Source organism: Electrona antarctica, assembly GCF_951216825.1.
Source record: "Electrona antarctica genome assembly, contig: scaffold_678, whole genome shotgun sequence".
NCBI classification, from domain to species: domain Eukaryota; kingdom Metazoa; phylum Chordata; class Actinopteri; order Myctophiformes; family Myctophidae; genus Electrona; species Electrona antarctica.
The window spans coordinates 1-19,877 of record NW_027637911.1 but is presented as its reverse complement, the minus strand read 5'-3'; the positions used below and the strand labels follow the sequence as shown (position 1 = coordinate 19,877).

The following is a 19,877-nucleotide window of genomic DNA, read 5'->3' as shown; positions in this document are numbered from 1 at the left end:
TAGAGACGTACAAATAAACACTTCTATAAAGCCAAAAACAGGAAATCATCATGAAAGGAGGTAAAAAAGGAAAAAACAAACATATACAGTGAGGGGATAAAGGAGATTAACCCATTCAGGACGGGAACGGTTTTAAGCATTATGTTATACTTTAACTATTGAAAAATAGCAGATCTACAAGCTCATAGCGCGGCACTGTCCAGTGTCCAGTATGTCCACCCGAAATACACTGCTGAATGCAGTATGCATATGCATTGTATGCATTACACGGCTTGGTCGCATGCTTGATTTTGATTGGTCAATGGATGAAGTGGGTTAATTGCTGTGGCTCGATGTTTAGTTTCTGTCATTCTTTTTGGCTACGATTGTGCAATCTTTTGTTTTGTACGTGCGTTTCAATCAAAGGTCTAAACCGAGACAGATCTCAAGGTTGGTTCAAACCCAGGTCGTCGTAAAGCGTTGGATCCTCTTCGCGAAACGCGGCGATCATCTTCGCCGACGCCTTGTCGCTTTTCTTTCTCACCATGTCGATTAATTCCCGCGCTCTCTCCGTCCTGCCCTTCTCCAGCCTGACCGAGTCCATCTCTGCGTCGTTGAGGACGTTCTCGTCCAGCAGTCTGTCCAGCAGAGCATGGATCACCGGCTCTGACACTCGTTTGATGAACCCTAAACGCACAGAGAGCAACGTCTCCGCTCCCTGTCGCGGCGCCATCGCTGTCGTCGCGTCTGGCTGGCTGGGGGCGGAGCCTGGATGGTGTTCTGGAAGAAAAAATATTGTTATTATTGTTGACCCTACAGACCCTACAGACCCTCACCGCGCTCAGATCAGCCAACGCAGGAAAGCTGATCCCTGGCTCCAAAACTATGGAATGAACTTCCCATTGCAGTCAGAACTACAGACTCACTCCCAATCTAAACTATGGAATTAACTTCCCATTACAGTCAGAACTACAGACTCACTCCCAATCTAACTATGGAATGAACTTCCCATTGCAGTCAGAACTACAGACTCACTCCCAATCTAAACTATGGAATGAACTTCCCATTGCAGTCAGAACTACAGACTCACTCCCAATCTAAACTATGGAATGAACTTCCCATTGCAGTCAGAACTACAGACTCACTCCCAATCTAAACTATGGAATGAACTTCCCATTGCAGTCAGAACTACAGACTCACTCCCAATCTAAACTATGGAATGAACTTCCCATTGCAGTCAGAACTACAGACTCACTCCCAATCTAAACTATGGAATGAACTTCCCATTGCAGTCAGAACTACAGACTCGCTCCCAATCTAAACTATGGAATGAACTTCCCATTGCAGTCAGAACTACAGACTCACTCCCAATCTTCCGCCGTAGTCTGAAAACCCACCTCTTCAGACTCCATCTTAACCCGTAGCACTTGCCCTAGCCTTGACGACCTTACAGGCGTATGCAAAGGCTCAACTTATGTAACTTAGATAGCATTTTATGTAGACAGAGCACTCTATAGTGTATACTCATAGTTTCAAAGATATTCCACTCTTAGATGGATGTTAGGTTCTTAGCTTATGTATGATTCTTGATGACTACTTTTTATGTTTTTCATGTTGTGTTCTTGCTTACTGTAAAATGTAAATACAGTAGGATACAGTATGAGAAAAAACCTTTGTGACAGAGCAGCCTCTGTCAGAGTAATGTTGTTCAACAATACACATTCATTGTATTGTTTCTGTATTGTATTTGTAACAAGTTGATTCTCAGTCCCACAGAAGGTGCACATTCTGCTGTGACATGTGAATCTAATACACTTGTGTTTATCTATGCAGATGCTGTAATTGGGACGCTGCCTTGATTGCCTGAAGAGAGCTCTGATTGATTGCTTTAGGGGGAGTGTCTTGTGTGTTACTAAATGCGTTGTGATTTGCTGACTGCTTAGCCAGGGGTGGAGTCAGGAGTCTATATAAAGGGGAAATGGCTCAGTAGAGAGGGGGCTGCCATGGGGAGAGGTTGACTCCACTACCTCTCTGCTAAATTATGTTGACTTATGTTATTTTAGTTCTTTTTTTCACTTATTTAATTTATGTTGTCCAGGCCTGGAATTAATTAAACTTATCTTTCACCTGCAAGTCTGCCTCATGTCCATTATGTCATTTTTATGGTTTTATTACTGACAAACAGCCGATCTACGATCCCACTTGGTAACAACCTTTACAAACACATCTGTCATCTGATGACACTTGAATCCAGTCACTGTATGACAACATTGCTTTGGTTTATCTCAACAGTTAATTCATTGATCATTCTTTATGTGTGTGTGTGTGTGTGTGTGTGTGTGTGTGTGTGTGTGTGTGTGTGTGTGTGTGTGTGTGTGTGTGTGTGTGTGTGTGTGTGTGTGTGTGTGTGTGTGTGTGTGTGTGTGTGTGTGTGTGTTCTTTCAGACATTTCTGTTTATTTGATGCACCAATAATGCAATGCCTCATCAGTAAAGAGTTGAAATCTGACCGGAGTCCTGCAGTGGTCAGTTATCACACCAAAAGACAATGATATTTGACAGAACAAATTATCCATCTATGCTATTGCTTGTTCCTATTGTGCTTATACCCTGTTTTTGTGTTGTGTTGTAACGTTTGTTTGTTTGTTTTTTCTCCTTTTTATTTTTCTGTTAATTACCTTGTATTGACTGTAGGCTACGCGTGAGGACCCTCTCGAAAACGAGATATTGTATATCAAGGGGTATTCCCAAATAAAGCATTTCAAAGAAGAAAAGTGTCAGGGGTCAAATCCCAAAGAGTTATGATGGGGAAGATACGGAACTATATTTAACAGTACCTTCCAGTTCAACAGTTAAAGTATAATGATGCTTAAATTAAACAGAATACCGGTAACTATGTTTACCTTCCAGTTCAATGGCATCCTTCCAGACCTGGTTGCTCTCAGGACCCAGTAATGCCAACGAGACTTCTGCGTTGAGATTCATCGTCACCTTAAATGTTGGATGGTAATTTGGTCCATAGTGCGGATAATATGTTTCACTCTGAAAAAAGAGATGCAATTATTGTGTAAAGAAATCGCACTTGTGTGAAGTGAGGTTCGCAGTGAGGGCAGTATTTATATCACCCCCATGACATCTTACGGTGTCATTCACTACCCTAAACAAAGGCATGCATTAAGGGCTAGCACCTCAATTATACTAGTATTGGTATTAGTAGTACTAGCAGTGGCATCATTTCAGCTAAAACTAAGGTATGGCAAGCTCACGACGCACGACTTGCCCGTGCGTGCGTAGTACGCCCGTGTGGCGCACGCACACGCTGACATTTTTGCGGTTACGTGTGGGTTATTTGCCTATTTCTATGCCATTTTGTCCTCCCCTGGTGCCACTGAGTACTAGTAGTATTACTAGTAGTATTAGTTACATTATCATGTCCTTTAACATATAATAAACTCAGGTTGTCGTTTCAATGTGTGATACCTCAGGTTCTACTTCATGTGAGGCACATTGCAGTCTGTAGACCTGGTTTGGAGACAGAATACAGTTGGAGGTTCTGACCAGGCATTCCTTCAGGTCACTGCACTCTTGATAGAATGTCTTCACCTACAATGACACAACACAAAAATCAAGATTCAAGATTTGTTTTCCATCTGCAAGCAGCTTTAGAAACAAAAAGTGTTTCTCCTATTTAAAGCGGTCAGCAGAAATTCATAAAAGAAAAAACAAAATACAAATAGTGCAGAAAAACATTCTATGGATCTGAATAAAGAAATCCTATAAACTAGAAGAATTCATGCCATAAAAATGACACGTTTTACAGGCTGTGTACTGTTGACAAGATACTTCACTAGTCTTTGTTAGGGATGGAGCTCGATACCCGATACCCGGAAAAAACAGATAACAAGCTTATCGAGTACCCGGTATCAATAAGCTTTGGGCTTATCGAGTACCCGGTATCAATAAGCTTTGGGCTTATCGAGTACCCGGTATCAATAAGCTTTGGGTTTATCGAGTACCCGGTATCAATAAGCTTTGGACTTATCGAGTACCCGGAATCAATAAGCTTTGGGATTATCGAGTACCCGGTATCAATAAGCTTTGGACTTATCGAGTACCCGGTATCAATAAGCTTTGGACTTATCGAGTACCCGGTTTTGATTGATTGATTGATTTATTAACAGTTTGCAGAATTACAGTACATTTCAAGTACAACTCAATACAAAACTGTTAACTGTGAGTGGACGACACCATAAAGCATTACACTTGTTTACAAGAGGGCCCACCATTTTCAATTCATCTAAACATTTAGACGTACGAATATACACAACTATAAGGTCAAAAATAAATCATCATAGGAGGTAAAAAGGGAAAAGAAATATATACAGTGAGGGGAAACAGGGGTGGGTGGGGGATTCAGATTTTACGGTATCAATAAGCTTTGGGGCTTATCGAATACCCGGTATCAATAAGCTTTGTGCTTATCGAGTACCCGGTATCAATAAGCTTTGTGCTTATCGAGTACCCGGTATGAATAAGCTGTGTGCTTATTGAGTACCCGGTATCAATAAGCTTTGTGCTTATCCAGTACCCGGTATCAATAAACTTTGGACTTATCAAGCCTGTTATCGAGTATAGCGGCCCATGATGTCATGTTTAAACAATCAAGACAAGAGGCGATCAATAAATAAATCTAAAAGTGTATTGATACCTGCCAACCAGTGCTGTGTGGTACACATATAGAGCACCGAAGTCTGACGTCACTTTCAGTAGAGGGCACCAACACACAGGTTCGGGTATTTTTGAGTGGTGTAAACCACTCCTACAACTGGCTTTTGTGTGCAGAAAAAAATGACCACGGTTGCTATGTTCAAAATAATTTCTGACGTAATTAAATCACACCCGGGTGAACTGGATGACCGTAGCAACCGTGGTCATTTTCTCTGCACAAAAAAAGCCAGTTGTGAAATCACATCCGGGTGTGATTTCATTACGTCAGATCAGAGCTGATCAGGCTATATAATACCTTATTACGTCAGACCACAGCTGATCATGCTATATAAAACCTTACACCACTCAGTTCACACGTGTGATTTTTTATTTGTATTGAAATCTCCATAGGGCGATTTTATGTCGCTTCATATAAGAACTGTGTTTGAAAAATAAACCGACCACCCCGGCCTTTCTGTCAGGGGAGTGGCTGTGCGTCGATGTCCATTCATATTTGATACAGCCAGTTTCTGGAGAAAATGGAATTAATGTGACCGCAAAAGCCTTGAAACTACATATGAATGCAATGTCGCTGAGCATATACGTCACGCCCAGCTGTCAACATATTGCGTTCCTGAGATTCCTCGTTGACGTAAGCTCAGCTGGTGGTGACTCGACTCGTACTAACCACGATACATTATATATCAATAAAATTAAAATAAACGTAATTAACGTTCAGTTTCTGTTGTGCGACGGGCTGCGGGCAGATGCAGCCTACCCGGAAATGTGTGTGAGAGTGAAAGAGAGAGAGAGAGAGAGACAGAGAGAGAGAGAGAGAGACAGAGAGAGACAGTGCACATTCCGTTTTATTTCATTATAAGTGGTGCAAGGTCTTATATAGCCTGATCAGCTGTGGTCTGACGTAATGTCAGTGACCATAGTAACCATGCTCATTTTTTGGGGTCCCACGTACAGGTACAGGTACACACATACATAGACACATACAGACAAAGCTGGTTGTTGGAGTGGTTTGCACCACTCAAAAAAATCACACCTGTGTGAAGTGAGGGTCGCTAATATATTAAAGTCTAACTCATGTTGATTAGGTGATGTAATGGTGATGGAAAACAAACAGACAAACATTCAACGCCATTAACAATAAAGAGACAATATGACGTAATGACACATTATGACGTAAATGTTCCCTTCATTGTCAATGGCATTTACAAAACAAACAAAAATTGAACTAAAGACAAACATTAAACCTGTGTATACCCCTCAAATATTAACAAGCGCCATCCCTGCTCTGTGTTACCATGGATACCAAGATATTGTATTTGTATTATAACTACTTTGTCTTCTTATAGGCACCATGCAGTAGATAAACTTTGGTCTAAAATGTGTCTACAACCTACAGACTAGCCTCTGTGTGTCTGTTCAAAAGCTACTTCAATAAGTCTATAAAGAACTAAGATGCTTCTTAACAGACAATACTGTATGTTACCTCTTTGACAGGCAAATTCCCCGGCAGCATTAACACATTCAGTCTCTGTGTTTGACGTCCTGGAGGTTGAAGGAACAGCAGAACTTGACCAGATGTTGGACAGAAATACTCCTTAATCTTCTTCCACAGGAGTCCATACAGAGACAGGTGGTCCACATTTAAAACCACGTGAGTCTGGGTCACTTTCTGTGGCTCCAAGAGGTACGCTGCGCCATCTGTGACGTTGGCCACACAAAGGTCCACATCACCTGTGGAAAGTTAAAACATTGTAGATTCCATTTTAGGGTTAAAAGCTCAAAAGAAGCATGTGATGTATTTATTAACAATAACATGCATAAACAGTCACAGTTTAGGAGGAAGACATATTCATGACTCTGTTGTCAGATACTTTGATCAAATACAACATCCCTTCACAGATTTCAACATATTATTGCGTAAGAGCACATTTCAATAAAATAAAATATGTCCGCATATTTTGTATTTGCTTGGAAAAACAGTTGCCAAACAAACGTACACATTTCAGGGCCGAAACATGTGAACATGTGGTGTGTGTGTGTGTGACTGTGTGCGTGTGCGCGCTCGCGCGCGTGCGTGTGTGTGTGTGAGAGTGAAAGAGAGAGAGAGAGAGACAGAGAGAGAGAGAGACAGAGAGAGACAGTGCACATTCCGTTTTATTTCATTATAAGGTCTAATATTAAATGTACAACATGAATATGAACATCCCGAGTTATCTCTCTATTAAAATAAAAAAAGGTTTTGTAAAAGGATATAGTATAATGTCTGGAGCAGAGCTAAGTAAATCTTGCAAGGGGGGGGGGGGGGGGGGGTCTAACTCACCAAAAAGCGTTCATATTTTGAGGGAGAGGCGGATGAGGAGCAGAAATGAAGCGCTAGTATATCCATCAGATCAAAACCACGGAGAGACGAGGCATTCGTTCTGCCGTGCTAACAGCTAAGTCAACGGTAAGCTAATATGACCCTAGAGCGCGAAGGGCGGTGGCCGAGAGTCGGACTGAAAAATTTAAAAAAGGAAAAAATTCAGAATATTCTTCTCTCGCCTGGTATCATTGAGGATGCTAGGACGCTAGGACGTGTACAAACTGTACACACGTCCAATACATCCCTCGATTGGAATCCAATCGACGTTTCCAGACGTCCTACGGATGGAATGTGTCCAATTGACCTTGATGTACACGGCATCCATCTTGCCAGCAAGGTGCTAACTAGGTGCAACTTCCCATTGACAGCTCATTCATCCAATCAGAAAAGTCCTTTCTGATTGTATTAAATAACGTCAAACTCACCAACATTGCAGCTGTACGGGAAGCTTGAATTATCCTCTTACTATAGAGGCGTATATTTTCTGTTCACTTTTCAAAATATATTACCTTCCAAAGCTGTGAGCACAAATAATCTGACGCACGTGGTACCAGTTGTAACACTTTACTTGATGTAAAGGAAAAATTACAGGTTGTACAAAATGTCTTAGTAAGGTTACATGGTGGGGATAACATGTGGTAGAAAAACATGTGCTCTCTCTACTTCACTTCACAGCTTCTGACAAAACTAAAACAGGACAGGAGGGTAATATAGACATCAAAGAAAAAGGAGCACCAATCACAAACATTCAATCAAGAGCTGACCAACCTAAGCAAGGCAGTAAAAGGAATACTCTGCTGCACTAATCAACATGAAATCAAACACTGCTGCACAGAATAGGCTCAATCAAGCAAACTAGGTCAACATGACATGAACTCATAAAGTGGCTCTTACATATCCGGCCCCTAATTGGTTACGCAATACAATTAAGCAATTATCAAATTCACAAAAAATACTAGGAGCCAGTTAACTTAAATCTATTAAGCATGCAATAAACAATTCTAATTCTAACACTCATTTGTCTTTGTCTTCACAAGGACTGTGGATTTGTCTTTGTCTTCACATGTCTTCATCCTGTGGTCCTCTTGAGTTCACACTGCTTCTTGCAGCAAGCACAGTTTCTGTATCGGCCTCTCCAGAGTGCTGGTTTTCGTTTGCAGCTTCACTCTGCGCACCGTTCCGCTGGAGTCAGGTATGGTTTGGATAATTCTTCCCATTGTCCAAGTGTTTCGTGGGGCTGAATTGTCAACCACGAGCACTACATCTCCAGTCATGAAGTTTCTTTTCAGCTTTGTCCACTTCTGCCTCTCCTGGAGAAGAGGCAGGTATTCATGAGTCCATCTCTTCCAGAATAAATCTGCAAGATATTGCACTTGCCTCCACCGTCTTCTTGCATACACATCATCCTTGGTGAAGGTTCCTGGTGGCATGCTGGGCTGTCCTTTCAACAGCAGCAAATGGTTGGGTGTCAAAGCCTCAATATCGTGCGGATCATCTGATGGGCTTGTGATAGGTCGGCTATTAATTATGCTTTCAGCCTCACACATGAGTGTTTGAAGACTGTCGTCGGTGAGGGTCTGTTCCTTCACCAGGGCACTGAGAATCCTTCGTATAGTACGGATTTGTCGCTCCCAAACTCCTCCTTGGTGGGAAGCAGCTGGACTATTGAAAATCCATTTGATGCCCTTCTTCTGCATAGCCTTTTCAATCTGTGTTTGGTTCAGGTTTCCAATGGCCTCTCGCAATTCTTTTTCAGCGCCAACAAAATTTGTGCCATTGTCGGAGCGCATGATGCTGACCTGGCCTCTTCTGCTTATGAACCGCCGCAGAGCATTGATGCAGGAACTGGTGTCGAGACTGTCCGCTACTTCAATGTGCACTGCTCTGATGGTAAGGCAGGTAAATATCACACCATATCTTTTGACGGTACCCCGGCCCCGTTTGACATCAAAGGGTCCAAAGTAGTCGACGCCTACATTGGTGAAAGGTGGCTTATCTGGTAGAAGACGATCCTCAGGCAGATTTGCCATCTTTTGTTCTCCAAGTCGACCTCTGAGTCTCCTACAGACCGTGCATTCTGATATCATACTCCGGATAGCTGAATTTGCTTGAGGGATCCAAAATCTTTGTCTCAGCTGCGACAACATGTAGTTGCGCCCGCAATGTCCAATCTTTTCATGAACATCTTGCAAGATGAGAGTGGCAACTCTGGAGTGCTTTGAGATGATCGCTGGATGCTTTGCCTCCTCTGGCAGAGCGGATCTGTTCAGCCGTCCTCCAACTCTCAACATGCCATCTTGTAAAGTGGGGTCCAGCTTGTACAACGGACTGTTTCCTTTGATTGACAGATTACTGCGGAGAGCCTTCAGCTCTTCAGGAAAGCTTTGACCTTGACTGTATCGGATGATTTCTGTTTCTGCATCCATCAACTGTTCCAAGGTAAGTGTTCTCTTTTCCAAGGTAGATTTGTACTTTTCCATGTGCTGTTCGATAAGCACCTTCTGTTTCTCTGGATCCTGTTCCAACTGAAGTATTGAGCTTTGTAACTCTTTTCTTTTGTCTTTCAGATGGATCAACATTTCCTTGACTCTCAACATCCAAGCTACTGCTCTTTTGAGTCGGTCCCATTTTGAGTAGTACTGAAGCAAGCTGTTGACAGGGTCAGGCTTTTCTTCAGCTGTGATGGTATTCACTGTGATGTTCTTGACCTCTGGGTCGTTTTGCAGATTTTGAGTCACATTGTCTGGTCTCTGTGGCCATTCACTTTCTGGCTGCAACAGAAACTGTGGCCCGTTCAACCATGTTTCACTTTCCATGAAGCTCTTGGCGTTCATTCCTCTGGTGACCTGATCAGCAGGATTCTGTGATGATCTGACGTACCTCCATTGCGATGGTTTGGTAGCCTCTCGAATTAGAGCAACCCTGTTTGCCACAAAAGTTTTGAAACGAGCTGTCTCACTGTCTATGTACTTGAGAACTGTTGTACTGTCAGTCCAGAAAGTAGACTGCTGAAGTGGGATTTGTATTTCTTCTCGTAGCATCTTGTCCACTTTCACTGCCACAACAGCTGCGGTTAACTCAAGTCTTGGGATAGTGATCTGTTTAAGTGGGGCTACTCTGGATTTCCCCATCAACAAAGAACAATGACTTCTGCCTTCCTCATTTGTCAGGACAAGGTAAGATGTTGTGCCATAAGCATCTTCACTTGAATCAGAAAAGTGGTGCAATCGTGCTTCCACTGTGTTTCCAAAGTCGGCAGGTTTAACACATCTGCTTATGGTGAAGTCTGAGAGGTTAGTGAGATCTTCAATCCACTTACACCATTGATCAGCCTTCCAACCGCTGACTTCTTCATCCCACTCTAGCTTGTCTTTACACAGTTCCCTCAGGAGAAGCTTGGCAGGAAGTACAAATGGCGCCAGAAAGCCAAGAGGGTCATAGATGGAGTTTACGACAGAAAGCATACCTTTTCTGGTCAATGGCTTGTCATTCTGCTTGATACTGTACGTAAACGTATCATCTTCGATGCACCACTGTACCCCAAGGGCTCGTTCAGTGGGTAGAGCATCATGAGTGAGATCCAAGTCTTTTAGCTCGCTGGCTCTGTGCTCTGCAGGTATGGATGACAACACTTTTCTGCTATTGCTTACCCATTTCGTGAGGTTAAAACCTCCCTGCGCGCACAAGTCACGAAGGTTCTGCACCAAGACAACTGCTCCTTCTTCTGTAGCCACTGATTTTAAACAATCATCTACGTAGAAGTTGTGCAGAACTGTTTCCACAGCTTGTGTGTCTGCAGTGTCTCGCCTATCCTCTGCTGTTCTTCGTAATGCGTAGGATGCAACGCTAGGAGATGATGTCGCTCCAAAGATATGCACCGTCATCCTATACTCTTTCATCCTTGCGTCTAGGTCGCCTTCTGGCCACCACAAAAAGCGCAGCAGATCGGCATCCGTTTCCGGAACTCTCACTTGATAGAACATTGACTCAATGTCTGCCATCATCGCAATTGGTTCTTCCCGAAACCTCATTAAGGCACCAATGAGTGTATTGGTGAGGTCAGGTCCTTGCATCAACTGACCATTCAGCGACACATTCTGGAAGGATGCTGTGCAGTCAAAGACCACGCGCAGCTTCTTTTTCTTCGGGTGATACACCCCGTGGTGTGGGACATACCAGACTCTGTTGTCGTCACGATCAAGTTGTTCTTGTGGAACTTCTACTGCATAACCCTTGTCGAGTATGGTTTTCATGAATCCTTTGTAGTCATCAAGAAACACTTCATTCCTTCTCAGTTTGTTCTTCAAGCTAGTAGCTCGATGTTCTGCCACACAGCGGTTGTTTGGCATTTTAGCATCTTTGTTTCTCAGCGGAAGTCCAACACAGTAATGTCCATCCACATGTTCTGTGGTCTCTTGCACTGACAGCATAAACTTTTTGTCTTCCTGAGACATCTCCTCCTTGTCATCGTAATGATGCTCTGGAAAGTCTGTGTTATACTGCTGCACCAATAACTGTTCTACTTCCAACACTGAGATTCGGTTGATGTTGTAGTGAGCTGTCGTATTCTTGGAGTGTTCGTCTTCGTTCTTTGCAGGTCCACACACCATCCAGCCCAGTACAGTCTTAACAGCATAGGGTCCTTCATCTCGACTATTTATTATGTGCCACGGCTCCATTGCCTTTGGATTGTCGGCTCCTATGAGAAGGCCCACATCTGCGTCAATGTGTGGTAGGCATACTTCATTCAGGTAAGGCCATTTTTGCAGGTGTTGTTGACTGGGTATGTTTTCTTTCTGAACCGGGATGCTATCGTGTGTGTAGACTTTAGGTAACTGAAGACACGTACTCTCCTCCAAACCACACACCTCCAGGTCAGAAATCTTGTAACTGTTAACCAGCTTCGGTCCATCTGGTTTATCTTGGCCCATTGTGCTCAATAGGATCTGAGTCAGCTTCCCTTTTAAGTTCAGCTTCTTTCTGAGCTCCTCTGTGCAGAACGTCGCTGTACTGCCAGGGTCCATAAAAGCGTATGTGTCCACAGACCTTCCACTGCTAAGGGACTTGACTTTCACTGGCACAATTGATAGCATACAATTGGTCTCTCCGCCCCCGGTGTAGCCAACTATTTCTTGTGGAACAGATCTTTGAGTGCCTGTGATGTCTTCGCTCGGAGTGCTGTTAGTTCTTGTTGACACATTTGTTTTAATGGCTTCTTTCTCTTGGTGAAGAATGTCTGGGTGTCTACCTGAGCACTGTTTGCATTCCATCCTCTTCTTGCAAGTTTTACTGAGGTGGCCTCGTGTTAAACATCCAAAACAAAGGCCTTTTGTCTTTATGAATTCAACACGTTCATTGTGTGCTATCCCTTTAATCTGTCTGCACGATTCTAATGTGTGATTCTTCTGACAGAAAAGACATGGGGTCTCGAAGGCGTTGGCTGCTTTAGTTGGATTGGCTTGCCTAACTGTTGCATCTGGCCTTTTCTGTTCCACAGACACATTGGTAGCAAAGCTGCTTCTATTTGCTCCACTTTTGTCAGGTTTTCCCCTTTCATGGCTTTTCGCTGCTGTAGATGTGCGACTGTCTTGGAGGTCTCCAAAGAGTGGATCCATTGCTACTTTAGCTTGACGCTCAATGTAGTTGACAAGATCAGCAAATTTTGCTCTGTGTCCTCTTCTTTCCATGACTTGGAATGCTGCATCACGCCATCTTTCCCTCATTTTGTATGGCAATTTGGATACCACCATCCTCATATTTGTGGGATTATCCATTTCCTCCATGAATGCCACATCTTCCATTGTGTTACGACAGCCAGTCAGGAATACAGCATATGTGTTCAGTGCTTTTCCATCTTCGGATTTTATTTGTGGCCAATTCAGAGCTTTGTCAATGTAAGCACTAGCAATCATCAACTCATCTCCGTAATGTCTCTCAAGCAGTCGTTTTGCTTCCTTGAATCCTCTGTGCGGTGGCATGTGTTCGCAACTACGCACAAGGTCTTGCGGTTCTCCTGAAGTGTACTGTTGCAAGTAATATAACTTGTCCTGGTCATCATCAGTTCTCTGTTCAATTGCTTGTTTGAACGCTCTGATAAACGATCTATAGGCAAGTGGATTACCTTTAAACACTGCAATCTCTTTAACTGGAAGCTGGGCCTTGGACTGCTGCTTAACTAGTAGTTCTGTGATTGCATTCTGTTTCTCCATTACTTGAAGAATGCCATCATTGCTTCTATCAAGCTGTTGCCTGTCATTGGTGTATGTGTGCCTTGGCCTCACATGCTGTGTCTCTGTAACTTGTGGTAACTTGGTTGTGACCTTGCTTCTAGTTACAGCTGTGTTAGTGGTTGGATGGCTTATTGTCTCTTTTTTTATTCGAGCTTTGCTTGACACATGTGAGCGATCATACATTTTATTTTCTTCCTTTGCTTGTGCTCTACCTGCCACATGTGAGCGGACATAACTGTTCATGCCATCCCTTCCTTCATACTCCCTCAGTACTCTCACTTGAGCTCTTTGTTCAGCAATCTCTGCATCCAAGTTCAGCTTGTCTAGCTGGGCTTTCATACGTGCTACCTCCAATTCCAGCTTCTGTTTCTCCTCTAAAGCTGAGGCACGTTCAACTAATGCAGCTAGCTTTGCTTCTTTAGCAGCTCGAACTGATGACCGAGTGGATATGACAGATGTGCGTTCTGAACCCTTTGAATGAACAGTCACTTGTGATGCACTATCATCAGGTCCTATATCATCCTCCACTTCCTCTTCTTCCTCATCAAGTGCCGAATGTTCCTGATCATCCATCCATTGCCTAGCTGTGTCTTTAAACTGAGTTATATTCAGCATCTTCGGTTCAAACCAGTTTCCTATATCAGCATACTTTTCCTCTTCGGGCAGAAGATCTCCTATCTGCCTAGTGAGCTCTTCAAACTCGGCAACAAGAGTATTGACATCATAGTTCACAATGCCTTGCACTGTGTGCAGATTGGCAGTATCACTCATCAGACTTTCAACTTGGTTCATTTTACCGGTTATTTGGGCTAATTTTCCTCTCCTAGCTCCAATAAGCCTATGCAGTTTATCCTCCAAAGCTTTCTCAGTTGGCTTACTCTTTCTTTTAGCTTCCATTTCTGCAGTGTCAAATTTCTCTTTATCTTCAGCCATCATGTCAGAAAAACAGTGCGTAAATTTTATGCAAAAGAATAAAAAGTATTTACTTCTTCTCTTCAGACAACATGCATAACAATTTCTGAACACGCAGAGTCTTCAATGGCCACTTGTTTTACACAGAGAAATGAATAAAGTCACTGGGTAGCTTGGGTCAATTAACCTCAGAGGCTGTAGGATTTAACAGCTGAGAATCTGTTCTTTTCTCCTTTAACTTTTTTACCTTTGAAGTTGTTTTTCATCCAAAAGAGTGTTCCACTGAGCTGTGTTGAAGAATTCCTCAAAACGATATCCAAAAATAGGCTGGTAATTATCTTGGAATCCAACAATGTCCTTAAATCTTCAGTCGATCCAAAGAGCGGTTTTTCTACTAATATAGAGGCGTATATTTTCTGTTCACTTTTCAAAATATATTACCTTCCAAAGCTGTGAGCACAAATAATCTGACGCACGTGGTACCAGTTGTAACACTTTACTTGATGTAAAGGAAAAATTACAGGTTGTACAAAATGTCTTAGTAAGGTTACATGGTGGGGATAACATGTGGTAGAAAAACATGTGCTCTCTCTACTTCACTTCACAGCTTCTGACAAAACTAAAACAGGACAGGAGGGTAATATAGACATCAAAGAAAAAGGAGCACCAATCACAAACATTCAATCAAGAGCTGACCAACCTAAGCAAGGCAGTAAAAGGAATACTCTGCTGCACTAATCAACATGAAATCAAACACTGCTGCACAGAATAGGCTCAATCAAGCAAACTAGGTCAACATGACATGAACTCATAAAGTGGCTCTTACACTTACTATCTGTAAAGTTTATGTTTCATAAAAATCTACCGTAGACATGTTATGAGCTATGTTATGTTATGAGTTATGAGTGGCCGGATGGTAACCGCAAGGTTCCCAGTTCGATCCCTGTGGGCTCCCCCAGAGTTAGTGTGGAAGTGTCCTTGAGCAAGACTCTGAACCCCTGATTGCTCCCGATGGGCAGGTTGGTGCCTTGCATGGTTTCCTCTGCCATCGGTGTGTGAATGTGTGTGTGAATGGGTGAATGTAATGAACAATCTATGTAAAGGTGTGTGAATGGGTGAATGTAATGAACAATCTATGTAAAGGTGTGTGAATGGGTGAATGTAATGAACAATCTATGTAAAGGTGTGTGAATGGGTGAATGTAATGCACAATCTATGTAAAGGTGTGTGAATGGGTGAATGTAATGAACAATCTATGTAAAGGTGTGTGAATGGGTGAATGTAATGAACAATCTATGTAAAGGTGTGTGAATGGGTGAATGTAATGAACAATCTATGTAAAGGTGTGTGAATGGGTGAATGTAATGCACAATCTATGTAAAGGTGTGTGAATGGGTGAATGTAATGAACAATCTATGTAAATGTGTGTGAATGGGTGAATGTAATGAACAATCTATGTAAAGGTGTGTGAATGGGTGAATGTAATGAACAATCTATGTAAAGGTGTGTGAATGGGTGAATGTAATGAACAATCTATGTAAAGGTGTGTGAATGGGTGAATGTAATGCACAATCTATGTAAAGGTGTGTGAATGTGTGAATGTAATGAACAATCTATGTAAAGGTGTGTGAATGGGTGAATGTAATGAACAATCTATGTAAAGGTGTGTGAATGGGTGAATGTAATGAACAATCTATGTAAAGGTGTGTGAATGGGTGAATGTAATGAACAATCTATGTAAAGGTGTGTGAATGGGTGAATGTAATGAACAATCTATGTAAAGGTGTGTGAATGGGTGAATGTAATGCACAATCTATGTAAAGGTGTGTGAATGGGTGAATGTAATGAACAATCTATGTAAAGGTGTGTGAATGGGTGAATGTAATGCACAATCTATGTAAAGGTGTGTGAATGGGTGAATGTAATGAACAATCTATGTAAAGGTGTGTGAATGGGTGAATGTAATGCACAATCTATGTAAAGGTGTGTGAATGGGTGAATGTAATGCAAAATCTATGTAAAGGCCACGCCCACTCACCCACTGGCCTGATGACTACCTGGTTCCACCTGTGTGTCTCACGTCACTGTCCTTGTGTGTGATGGCACAGTGTGGCAAGTGTAGCTGACTCACCAGGTGTGATGGCACAGTGTGGCAGGTGTAGCTGACTCACCAGGTGTAATGGCACAGTGTGGCAGGTGTAGCTGACTCACCAGGTGTGATGGCACAGTGTGGCAGGTGTAGCTGGCAGACAGCGTTCTGAGGACACTGGATGTCAAACAGAGGACCTGCGGGAGTCCTTCCTGTTGACGGGAGACATCTCTCCTCCCACTGAACAGTCCTGTAGAGAACGTCTCCTCCCCTCCATGTTCCAAACACCAACCTGGTGTCACTGCACTGGAACAGCCCCGCCCCGGGGCACTGGAACCTGGGACACATATGAGGGTTAGGGTTAGGTTAGCGTTAGCCCTAACCCTAAACCTAACCCTAACCCTAAACCTAACCCTAAACCTAACCCTAACCCTAACCCAACCTGGTGTCACTGCACTGGAACAGCCCCGCCCCGGGGCACGGGAACCTGGGACACATATGAGGGTTAGGGTTAGGTTAGCGTTAGCCCTAAACCTAACCCTAACCCTCACCCAAACCTTAACCTAGCTCTGGTCCATAGCTCTAATGCTCTGGTCCATAGCTCTAATGCTCTGGTCCATAGCTCTAATGCTCTGGTCCATAGCTCTAATGCTCTGGTCCATGGCTCTAATGCTCTGGTCCATAGCTCTAATGCTCTGATCCATAGCTCTAATGCTCTGGTCCATAGCTCTAATGCTCTGGTCCATAGCTCTAATGCTCTGGTCCATAGCTCTAATGCTCTGGTCCATAGCTCTAATGCTCTGGTCCATAGCTCTAATGCTCTGGTCCATAGCTCTAATGCATTGCATTTAGAGCTATGTTACTCTCGACTTCCGCCGCTCGCATGAATGCAGACCAGCCTCTCGTCTTTAGCGTAAATAAAAATAACGTTTTTGCTACTCACCAAAACAAAGGCGGGGCGTGTCATTAGAAAGCCTACTTTCCTTAGTGGAAGCACTCTGAGCCCCCCTCCCCCCCACCACACGTATAAATTGTACATTTTGGCCAGAAAGGGATTTTTGGTACTATAATAGTGGAACTGTGTGTTAGGGGTTAGAACTGACCTGTATTCAGTGGTCGTGTGTTCTGTGTGCACGACGGGGGAGAAACTGGTTGGAACGACTGGCCTGAAACGCACGCACGCGCACGCACGCACGCACCCACGCACACGCACACGCACACGCACACACACACACACACACACACACACACACACACACACACACACATTTGTTTGACTAAGCGAGTTTCAACTGTGATTTACTCTAACGGTAGATGGTAAGAACCCAATTTTTTGTTATAATACAGTATACATTCAAGTCTATATTTTGATACATATCATGGGCACAAAGTCATATCAAAACAATGTCCTTGGATGTGTTTTTTATCAAAACTGTTTCTTCACAACAGGTTTTTGAGATACATGCATGAATAGACAAGGTACTGGTAAGACTATGTAAACATGGTATATATCAAAATGTGCGTTAGAATGTCTAATTTTACCCCAAAAAAGAATTGAGTTTATATGATGTTCCATTTCAGAGCTAGGGGGACTTTTAGCTGGATAGGTCAGATTGATCATGACTGACCATGCTATTTATAGATGGCAAAATATCTACAGTGGTACATGTGAGAAACTTTTTATTTTATTTTAATTGAACTAGACAACTCACCCTTTAAAATGAGATATTGCATGGCTATGTACGCCCAGCAGAAAAAAAGTTATTTAGAAAATAAAACTTCAACCGGGCATAACTTTTTTTGTTGTCCTAGAAACACTACCCAGTGTAAATGCAGGCTCTTTTAAATGGCTTCCAACACAAAAACTAAACATTTTATCAACTCAGTTCATTTTTTTCCTGGAAGCAGACAAGCCAAGCTTTCTCTGAAGGTCTTTCGTTGTCACACATTCACAACAGAGAACTTTCAATAAATCATTCAAAAACTCCATTCTGCCATAGAGAAGTCTAAAAACTATATAGAAATCCTTGAAACTCTCAAAGAGTTAAAGAATATTTTAAAATAGTCCAAATAGCTGATCTACAAGTGCACAACTCTTTGATTTGATATGTTGGTTTACAACTACTGTAAGTATAACTCAGATATTTTCACCTGAGAAATGATTCTACACATGTCTTCTAAATGTCTTCTAAATGTCCTCTAAATGTCTTCTAAATGTCTTCTAAATGTCTTCTAAATGTCTTCTAAATGTCCTCTAAATGTCTTCTAAATGTCTTCTAAATGTCTTCTAAATGTCCTCTAAATGTCTTCTAAATGTCTTCTAAATGTCTTCTAAATGTCCTCTAAATGTCTTCTAAATGTCTTCTAAATGTCCTCTAAATGTCCTCTAAATGTCTTCTAAATGTCTTCTAAATGTCTTCTAAATGTCTTCTAAATGTCTTCTAAATCAGTTTTCAGAAAAAAAATAAAAAAAATAGCAGATCTACAAGCTCGTATTGCGGCACTCGATGCCGTGCTATGAGCTTGTAGATGTGCTATTTTTCAATAGCTAAAGCAGTGGTTCCAAAAGTGGGGTCCGGGGTCCCCCAGGGGTCCTTGTGGGAGTTCAGGGGGTCAAATGATAGTTTGGGACCAAATGGACCCCTTATGGGTCTGTAACTCTGAGAGTGTACAAATGGAACCAAATCGACCCTAACGGGTCCATTTGTACACTCTCAGAGTTAAATTAACATTGATTTTACAATATAAATTGGGGGTCCCAGAGATATAAATGCCATTAAATGGGGGTCCGTAGACTAATGCACGTCAAACTGGGGGTCCTTGAAATTAAACAGGTTGAGAATCACTGCTAGAGCCGTAAAAACCTTCTCTTATGGGGGTCCCTGGCATGTATTTTCAAAGGGGGTCCGCGGGGCTGATTAGTGTTAATTTGGGGGTCCCTGGCATATCTTTTCAAAGGGGGTCCACGGGGCTGATTAGTGTTAATTTGGGGGTCCCTGGCATATCTTCTCAAAGGGGGTCCACGGGGCTGATTAGTGTTAATTTGGGGGTCCCTGGCATATCTTTTCAAAGGGGGTCCACGGGGCTGATTAGTGTTAATTTGGGGGTCCCTGGCATATCTTCTCAAAGGGGGTCCCACGGGGCTGATTAGTGTTAATTTGGGGGTCCCCTGGCATATCTTCTCAAAGGGGGTCCACGGGGCTGATTAGTGTTAATTTGGGGGTCCCTGGCATATCTTTTCAAAGGGGGTCACGGGGCTGATTAGTGTTAATTTGGGGGTCCCCTGGCATATCTTCTCAAAGGGGGGTCCACGGGGCTGATTAGTGTTAATTTGGGGGTCCCTGGCATATCTTTTCAAAGGGGTCCACGGGGCTGGATTAGTGTTAATTTGGGGGTCCCTGGCATATCTTCTCAAAGGGGGTCCACGGGGCTGATTAGTGTTAATTTGGGGGTCCCTGGCATATCTTCTCAAAGGGGGTCCACGGGGCTGATTAGTGTTAATTTGGGGTCCCTGGCATATCTTTTCAAAGGGGGTCCACGGGGCTGATTAGTGTTAATTTGGGGGTCCCCTGGCATAT

The 19,877-nt window shown here is 42.8% G+C and overlaps 1 protein-coding gene across 1 annotated transcript; it reads right to left on the bottom strand.

The window, feature by feature from the left end:
* Positions 1-289: 289 nt before the first annotated feature.
* Positions 290-17,465, bottom strand: LOC306918573 (caspase recruitment domain-containing protein 8-like; the record flags this gene model as incomplete). The annotated part of the gene is made up of 6 exons (XM_079531466.1): positions 290-759; positions 2,882-3,020; positions 3,459-3,581; positions 6,190-6,437; positions 16,422-16,636; positions 17,403-17,465. Coding segments are annotated over 6 exons (1,123 nt in total), but the record flags the coding sequence as incomplete, so codon positions are not given.
* Between the last annotated feature and the right edge of the window lie 2,412 nt (positions 17,466-19,877).